Raw genomic sequence first — 9,435 nt, 5'->3', positions numbered from 1 at the left:
GAAAAACCCTTCGACGTCGATCCCCTCCGGACGAAAAAGGGGTGTGAGAATAATAGATTAAAGTTCCACGTATTTCAACAACCAACTCTATCTTGAATAGTCCTCGATCAGTGTCTTCTTTTGGTTCATTGTAAGCTTTATTTAAAAATTTCCTGTGGGATAGTAATTCCAACCCATCTAGCTACTGCATTCCTAGTTTCAATGATCCACACCCATATCACATAAACAACACTCAACATCCTTTGCATGTATATGCAATCTTTGTAACCTCTCTTTCATCGGCAGTTTATAACAGAGCAAAAGAAATGCTTGGTACTGAGTATTTGTCACTTTCAGTCCGTCTATACATTCCTCAATCAAATCAAGGCAATATTATTTCTTTTATGGAGTCCAATCTTCTCCAATACCAACTACTATGAACATGAATCCACATGTTTTGATAATATTTATTGTTACTGTGATATATGTACGAAGTCGAATAATTTACTAAACGACATGTTTTTGTGTAGTTAAAAAGGAAAAAAAAAGCGAGAAAAGATTGTTATGTAATCACAAAGAATTTAAACAAGTGAAATACTTTGATTTTATCTCCTCTTATTATACTCGTTCTAATTTTTCATTTTTAGAATGAATTAGTCAACAACGAATATAGTGAATACAATTGTCATTTGATTCAATAAGGCTATACGTACGTTGAATATATTAGAGACGATTTGGTATACAAAATAAGGTGAAAAATATTTGAACATTAAATTTTAAGATTAGGGGGTGTTTGGCCATTAAGTTTTTTTACTTTTTTCTAAAAAATTATTTTATTTTAATGAAAAATTTAGTGTTTTGCCGCCATAATAATTTCAAATACAATTCTAAATTTTTAAATTTTTTTCATTTCGCTCACGAAAAAATAAAAACAACTCAAATTTATATTCATGACCCAAATACAACTCTAAATTCAACTCCAAAAAATTAATTTTCATTGTGAAACGCCTACTAAATTTATACCATCAATCAATTAAGCACAATCTAAATCTACTCTCACTTATCTCATTAAATTTAAAAATATTTTATTTATTTTTTAATAAAATAAATTAATCTAAAAATTAAAACTTCAAAATAATTTAATTTGCGTAGCGCTATAGGTCAATATGAATGCGAAAAAACGTAAAATTCGGGCGAGTCGTCGTTCGAGTCTTCCCTTGACCCTTTAGAATTTTCCAGAAATAAGCATTTATCCACGTCCCCTGAAGTAACAACAACCAATAACAACCCGCCACGTAATCAGAAAACTCACCATACCCGTCCGATCATCCACGCTGGCATCATTGGCCCAATCAGAGCGTACGATCTTGTAGTGATACTTGACACATCATTCGTCGGGTCCCACCTGCTTCAGCTCACTATATATTCACACACTCTCCTGAGACGCACTTGCTAAATCAACGATTCACTTTAAACGCCGCTTGTATAATCTAAATCTGAACATTGGCCGGCGAGCTCCGATTTGATTTTCCGTTGACAGAGATAATGAGGAAGTGGACGATCCCGTTCGTCCTGTTTTTGTTATGCCTTATTTTCCTCGTTCCAGATCAAGGTGCGCTACGGTGTATATGTGTACATAATTTTTTTTTTTTTAATTTTTGTGTTTTAGTTGTTGTGTTCCAAACAGCTTGTGTAATTATGCTCGTATGAAGTTTATTTGGAAGATTTAGTTTTATCGATATTGTGAAGCTTTTATGTTGTGAATAGACGCGAAATGTTGAGATCTTATGGAACTTTCACTGCAATGAGTGCATTTTTTTGTGTGAAAATGCTTTTATTATTACTAGATTTAAGAATTATGTGATTTTTTTTTTATAACTGTGGTGTTCGGACCAGCTTAGGGAGCTTTACTGTGATGAGGGCATTTTTATTGTTAAAATGCTTATATAGTGACTAGCTTTAAGAATCATGTGAATTTTTTTAGTCGAAGAGCTGAGATTTTACTTGTTGAGGAGTCGCATCGCGTTGAGATCTAAAGATTTAGTTTGCGTGCACCTCGTAAGTCTGCTTAACTTTATTTGGATGATTTAGTTTTATTGAAATCCTGAAGCTTTTATGTTTTGAGAAGTCGCATTATATTGAGATCTTACGGAGCTTTACTGCAATGAGGCGATTTTGGTTGTTAAAATGCTTATATTATTGACTAGCTTTAAGATTTATGTGATTTTTTTTTTTTGGTCGAAGTGCTGAGATTTTGTGTGTTGAGTAGTCGCTTCGCGTTGAGATCTTAAGGAGGTTTAAAGGTGTTTAGATGGATGCTGGTAGATCGAGCACTTTGTGGTTGATTTGTTTTGTATTTCTCAGTTATAGCTGTTTTGGTTTAAGAATAGTATGAGTTTTTTATTGCGCTGGCGCTGCTGATATTTGGTAAAATGTATTTGCTTTGTGAATAAAGTTTTGTGATTTGCTTACTTAGAAGTGTGTAGTCGTACTTGATAGGTTGAAAGATGCAGGAAAATGAGTGCAATTTCTGTTGTGAAAAATGCTTGTATTATGACTAGCCTTTAAGAATTATGGAGATTTTTTTGTCAAAATTCTGAGCTTTTATGTGTTGACTGTTGAGTTTCAGTTGATGAATATTGAGAGGCTTTTATTGCTTTGGTCCTGCTTATTATTTGGTGCAGCTTACTTACTTTGTCTGTAAAGTTACATAACAGTGTTTGGTTGTACTTGATAGGTCGAAGGATACAGGCAAATGCAGAAGCTGATTCTGATGCCCCAGTAGATCCACCAAAGGTTGAGGAAAAGCTTGGTGCTGTTCCTAATGGTTTATCGACTGATTCTGATGTCGCTAAAAGGTTCGTGAACTGCTGTTGATTCATTTAATGTTAACTCTGATTTTATTTGTTCATTCAATATTAGGTACGGTATAATTATGTGATTTAGGGAAGTTGAGTCATTTCGTTTGTTCGTTCAATACTACATATTATATCAATATGTGATTCAGGGAAGCTGAGTCTATGTCAAGGAAATCTCTCCGGGCTAATGCGGAGAAGTTTGAGTTCCAGGCCGAGGTATCTCGGCTTATGGACATCCTTATCAACTCCCTTTACAGTAACAAGGACATCTTCTTGAGGGAGCTGATTTCCAATGCTTCTGATGTAAGTGTGAATTTCAGTTTTGGTGTCTGTTCCACGTGAGCTGTAAAAAGTTTGTTCTGAAATTATTTGATGTTTGATTCAGGCATTGGACAAGATCAGGTTCCTTGCACTCACTGACAAGGAAGTTCTTGGTGAAGGTGATAATACTAAGCTCGAGATTCAGGTCAGTGATTCGACCCTTATTGAATTATTCTATCTCTGTTGGTTACACATTGAGAATTTCTTTTTGAACTCATTCAATTGTGGTTGTTTCATGGATTGCAGATTAAACTCGATAAAGAAAACAAAATTCTTTCCATTCGTGACAGAGGTGTTGGTATGACGAAGGAGGATCTAAGAAAGAATTTGGGGACCATAGCTAAATCTGGAACTTCAGGTACTTTCCTATTCTTCACTTATTGTCCACCTAGTTGTCTTGAGATGTGGATTTCTATTTACAGTTATTTTTGTTATGCAGCGTTTGTTGAGAAGATGCAGACAAGTGGTGACCTTAACCTGATTGGGCAATTTGGTGTTGGGTTCTACTCTGTGTATCTTGTGTCTGACTATGTTGAAGTCATCAGCAAGCACAATGATGACAAACAGTATGTTCGGATTGTTTAAGTATATTTTCTGTTTGATTGAAAGTTACTGGTGATTTAATACTTGCTTGTTAATATCTGTGTGCAGATATGTCTGGGAATCAAAGGCTGATGGAGCATTTGCCATTTCTGAGGATACATGGAATGAACCTCTTGGCCGTGGAACTGAAATTAGACTGCATCTAAGAGATGAAGCTGGGGAATATTTGGATGAGTACAAACTAAAGGTGAGTAGACTGATTGACAATGAAGTAAAATTTCTCCATATATTATTAACTAATTGGTGTATGTCACAGTTTTCATCTTTTATGAGTCATCAATAACCCATTTGTTATCTGTTCTGCTGCCTCTTGTATCTGGAATAGTGGTCATGAAATTCTATACTGCTGAAATATTTGGAAATAAATAATCCTGACCTTGATGTGACTTAAAATATAGTAGTATCTTTTCTGTTTATCCTCCTTAAATATCTGATATACATATTACTAGAGCTTTATCTAATCAACTCAATAACTGTATTCGGCTACTCCTTACACTTGACAATTTTTTTTCAACTTTAGCAAAAGTGCAGAGTCTAACAGTATAGTAACTAGTAAGGGGTCAAATCATGCGTCTTAAGTCATTGGTCAGCATGGGTGAATGGGAAAGCTCGTGGCTGATAATAAATTTTTATTTGTTGAATAGAAGATGAATGTATGGAAACACCTATGGGCTATGGCTGATGGTAAATTTTTATTTGTTGAATGAATATACGCATCCTGATACTTTGGGATGTTTCTGTTTTTGCATGTTCTGTTTGTGCTATTGTACCTTGTATGTTGTTAGCCTCGTCTAGATGAGCAAAAAAGAACCCTGAATTCTGTTGCCATTACTTGCCATTGGATTCATAAATGCACCAGGAACTTTAGCTTTCTTACTGTGAAATTTGATCTATGTGATTGGTGTTCTAGCTTCCCGCTTTTCATATACATGAACCACTATATTATGGTTGAGGGTTACACCTGTTTCGGTTCCTGAAGTGGCTTAATCTATGACACCATGATTTCAGGAATTGGTGAAGAAATATTCTGAATTCATCAACTTCCCTATAAATTTATGGGCAAGCAAAGAGGTTGAGAAGGAAGTTCCTGCTGATGAGGATGAGTCTGTTGAAGAAGACGAAACATGTATGCATGATTCTCCTTTCCTGACGTGCAAAATGTTGTTTCAGTGTTAATCACAGTCTGAATGTAGCATATTTGTTGAGTGAATCGTCCCATCCTTTTTTTTCTTCCTGTATGGAGAAGAGCAGGGTGATGACTTGTGAAAACTGACGAAGTAAACATATTAACAGTAGGAAAAGAAGAAAAAAAATATCCTCCTTCATTTCCTATCATTTTTGCCTTTTTTTTCCTCTTTCTCAGTGGTCTTATTGTCTGTCAATGTTATGAACAGCTGAAAGCAGTTCCTCTGAGGAAGAGGGAGAAGAAGAAGATGCAGAGAAGGCTGATGATGAGAAAAAGCCTAAAACTAAGAAAGTGAAGGAGACCACATATGAGTGGGAGCTTCTAAATGACATGAAAGCTATATGGCTTCGGAATCCAAAGGAAGTAACGGATGAAGAATATACAAAGTTTTATCACTCCTTGGCTAAGGTAAATGTTCATACATTTCCTTCCAATGCAAATGTGGTGCGTGGCGTAAAGGTTTCTTGACCATTGATTTCCATTCGCTGAAAATCTATTTGCTATTTTACCAGGATTTCAGTGACGACAAACCCATGGCTTGGAGTCACTTCAATGCTGAAGGTGATGTAGAGTTCAAAGCTGTTCTATTTATCCCTCCTAAGGCCCCTCATGATTTATATGAGAGCTACTACAACTCAAAGAAATCCAACGTGAAGTTATATGTCAGACGTGTCTTCATCTCAGATGAATTTGATGAGTTGTTACCCAAGTACTTGAATTTCCTAATGGTAATTTTAGTTCATCTAATACTTTGACCTTACATAAAAAATTCTCGGTCTCTTAAAACAGAACTCATTCTATTAAAATTTATGTTAATACTTATTGTGGTGACATTTATGCCAGGGTCTAGTTGATTCCGACACCTTGCCCCTCAATGTTTCCAGAGAAATGCTTCAGCAGCACAGCAGTTTGAAAACAATTAAGAAAAAACTCATCCGTAAGGCCCTTGACATGATCCGCAAACTTGCCGAAGAGGATCCAGATGAAACTAATGACAAGAAGAAAGGTATAGTTCATATTCCTAAATTTAAAATTGTCTAATTAAATAAAAGTATGTTATTCTCATTCTTGGGTATGTCATTGCAGATGTTGAAGAGTCCAGTGATGATAATGAGAAGAAAGGTCAATATGCTAAATTCTGGAATCAATTTGGAAAGTCGATAAAGCTTGGTATTATAGAGGATGCAACTAACAGAAACCGCTTAGCTAAACTTCTCCGATTTGAGACGTATGTACTCTTTTTCCTTCCCTAGTCTTATATTTGATCTTTTTGTTTTCAGTTATTGATTTATTGGTTCATTTTGCATATTTACAGCTCTAAATCAGATGGTAAATTAACTTCACTCGACCAATACATCTCAAGAATGAAATCTGGTCAAAAGGATATCTTCTACATCACTGGAGCTAGCAAAGAGCAGTTGGAGAAATCTCCCTTCCTCGAGAGGCTTAATAAGAAAGACTATGAGGTATGACTTCAATTTCAATATTAACGATCAGACGAGAATTCAGTTTCGGCGTAGTTGGAGAGACAACTTTCTTTTCTGCTAATGCCGTTAAACAAAACTACTAGTGATGTTATATTTTTAGATAGCTATTCATAAATATTTTTCTTTATTATCACTGAATTCTCATTTATATACAACTCATAAAGTCTAGCCATGAAAACTTGGTTCTCTAAACTGCCTTCTCTCGTTTTCTAGGTCATATTCTTCACGGATCCTGTAGATGAATACCTCATGCAATATCTTATGGATTATGAGGATAAAAAGTTCCAGAATGTGTCCAAAGAGGGATTAAAGCTTAAGGATTCGAAAACCAAAGAGCTCAAGGAGTCATTCAAGCCACTAACCAAGTGGTGGAAGACTACTCTTGCTAGTGACAACGTTGAAGATGTCAAGATTAGCAACCGTTTGGCTGACTCCCCTTGCGTAGTGGTGACATCAAAATACGGTTGGAGTTCATATATGGAGAAAATTATGCATTCACAAACTCTCTCAGATGCAAGCAGGCAGGCATACATGCGTGGTAAAAGGGTGCTTGAAATCAACCCTAGGCACCCAATTATCAAAGGGCTTCTGGAGAAAGTAGTAACTGACCCAGAGGTCCGTCACCTCTATCTTTGGTCAACTTCTAACTTGATAATTTAATGAAGTTTATCTCAAACTGATTTATATACATGCTTTTCAGGATGAGAGTGTGAAGCTGACAGCAAAACTTATTTACCAAACAGCTTTAATGGAGAGTGGCTTCGAGCTCAGTGATCCAAAGAATTTTGCCTCCCAAATCTACAGCTCAGTTAAGAGCAGTCTAAACATTAGCCCTGATGCAACAGTCGATGAAGAAGAAGACGTAGCTGAAGAACCTGAGGCTGAAACCAAAGCAGAAGAGTCTGCATCTGAAGATTCTGAAGTCAAGGATGAGCTATAGATTATCCTAAGAAATGTTCCTTTTTCTCGGAAAGAAAACGTTGTTGTGCTAAATTTCTCAACACGTGAAGAATGCAGGAATAGTTTAGTTCATAGGTTAAACTTCAAGAATTTTGTCAGTCTTGCATTTTCGCTGTTTGTGTGTATGAGCTTTTCACAAATTTGCTTGAGTAACAAATCTGCAAGGTCTTATTTTTCCTTGTGAGAACTGGCAAAAGCTCTACTCCTCAAAATAGTCCAAGTAGTATGATTTCTCTTTCTAAATTTTACTAAAAGAATAAATAGTGCTTAACCTAGGATTTCGTAGCATAAATCAGAAATCATATATAGTGATTAAAACGAATAAGGTATTCATTGGAACAGTTTATATGCAATGGTCCTGTCATTCGATTAGACTTCAGGATTGGTCCGTTGGTCCTGGGCTTTAAACAAACCGTTCGGTTGGGTCGAGTTGTGTTGCAGAAAAGAAATTGGGCCTTAGGAATTCTCCACAGAAGTTGGGTTTATTTACACAAATATCCCTTTTTAGCTTATTATTTAAATTTTGTCCGTACTTTAAATTTGTTACAAATCTAGGTCTCAACAGAGTATCTTTTCAAACAACGTTAGCTTTGGATTAAATCTTTTACAATGCCATCTGACATTTGTAATCACTTCTTTCAGTGAACTCAAAAGAACCTTAGAATATGGTCTCAAAGGTTCATAAGTTGCAACAATAAGTTCAAGAAAATGAATTATGGGGTTGCTTATTTCATAATGTATCTCTTAATTAATTCTCAAATTGTTCCTCTTTTGCACTGGATAAAGCAAGGGCATAAAATTCAACACGAAACATGGTGAATAAATTGTAATACCTTTGATATGGTTAATCAAAAAGTAAGTGAGAAAGAAGGTTGAAAGTAATTATTCATTGACATTGGGAGTAGATTTGGCTTGCTTTTTCCCTTAGATAATATTTACTATTCAATATTATATATATATATATTAAAGCTCATCAATAATTATTTAGATGTAATAAAGCTTTTTATAAGATGCTAGGAATTGAAGAAGTTTGATTGGTGATGCTATAAATTTAAGGAGAAAATGACACCGACAGTGAAAAAGGTGTAATGCTGCTTAGTGCTGCACCTCTCATCAAATGTAGAGCTGGACGCTTGGATCTTTTTTGTGCTTCCTTTTTAATTCACTCTTATTTTTTTGAGTCTTCCTTTTTATTCAATTATTTTATCAGTGTGTAACCTTTATTTTAATTTTTGGAGTTCCTTTTTATTCATTTTAGTGGAGTTGACTTGAATACTTTGAATATAGGAACCTTTTTTTTAAAAAAAATAAATAATTACGATGTACGGATCAATTATGTATATCTTAATTAGTTTTAGAAGATACATGTTACCCCCAATCAGCATAAATACAGAACAATTTTGCAACTTTGTTCTCTTATGAGCAATGATCAAAGTAAGAAGCATCCAAAATCAAACCACCACAAAGATGAGTTCTCAAATTATGGGTAGGAGTATTATTTGGTGTGTATTAATAAATTAAACTACTAGTAGTAGTTAGCAGGAACTTATACTCGTTAGATAGCATCTTCCATGCTAACGAACATAATCACAAGTAATCACATTTTAAATATATATGTCGAAATTAGTTCCCTTTGTTATGATATTATAATAAGAAAATATAAATCTTACGTCATTTTATTTTATAGCAGTTATTATTTCGATAAATAAATTTCTATTGAGAAAGACAGATAGACGAAGACCTGGACTTATTTTGCTAGACAAAACAAAAGTTACAATGGATAATTTGCGAATGAAATTGAAGAAATAATAATTAGTAATCAAATACGATCCAATTCAAAGGCACCATGAGCATATGTGTGTCGCTCTAAAATCAATATTATTATTTCTATTTCTTCTTTATATATTTCATATTCATATTGTTATCCTTTAATACACTCAGCGTGACATGAATTTAAACTAATCAGATCAATTGACTCTCAATAAACACATAATGGCTATAAAAAAAAAATGCATTATTAATATCTTATACTGTAGTTGTT

At 34.6% G+C, this 9,435-nt stretch overlaps 1 protein-coding gene across 1 annotated transcript; it reads left to right on the top strand.

Moving 5' to 3' along the window:
• Positions 1-1,421: 1,421 nt before the first annotated feature.
• LOC107866869 (endoplasmin homolog) lies at positions 1,422-7,590 on the top strand. Its single transcript, XM_016712876.2, has 15 exons — positions 1,422-1,591; positions 2,717-2,837; positions 2,987-3,140; positions 3,223-3,303; positions 3,405-3,516; positions 3,598-3,724; positions 3,810-3,948; positions 4,770-4,887; positions 5,156-5,355; positions 5,460-5,675; positions 5,791-5,953; positions 6,034-6,175; positions 6,263-6,413; positions 6,648-7,049; positions 7,135-7,590. The coding sequence occupies exons 1-15, from the start codon at positions 1,525-1,527 to the stop codon at positions 7,372-7,374; spliced, it is 2,433 nt and encodes an 810-aa protein (XP_016568362.1). The 5' UTR covers positions 1,422-1,524; the 3' UTR covers positions 7,375-7,590.
• The last annotated feature ends 1,845 nt before the right edge of the window (positions 7,591-9,435 follow it).

Source organism: Capsicum annuum, chromosome 4 (genome assembly GCF_002878395.1).
Source record: "Capsicum annuum cultivar UCD-10X-F1 chromosome 4, UCD10Xv1.1, whole genome shotgun sequence".
NCBI lineage: Eukaryota > Viridiplantae > Streptophyta > Magnoliopsida > Solanales > Solanaceae > Capsicum > Capsicum annuum.
The sequence above is the reverse complement of the archived record's forward strand: the minus strand, read 5'-3'. Positions and strand labels throughout refer to the sequence as shown.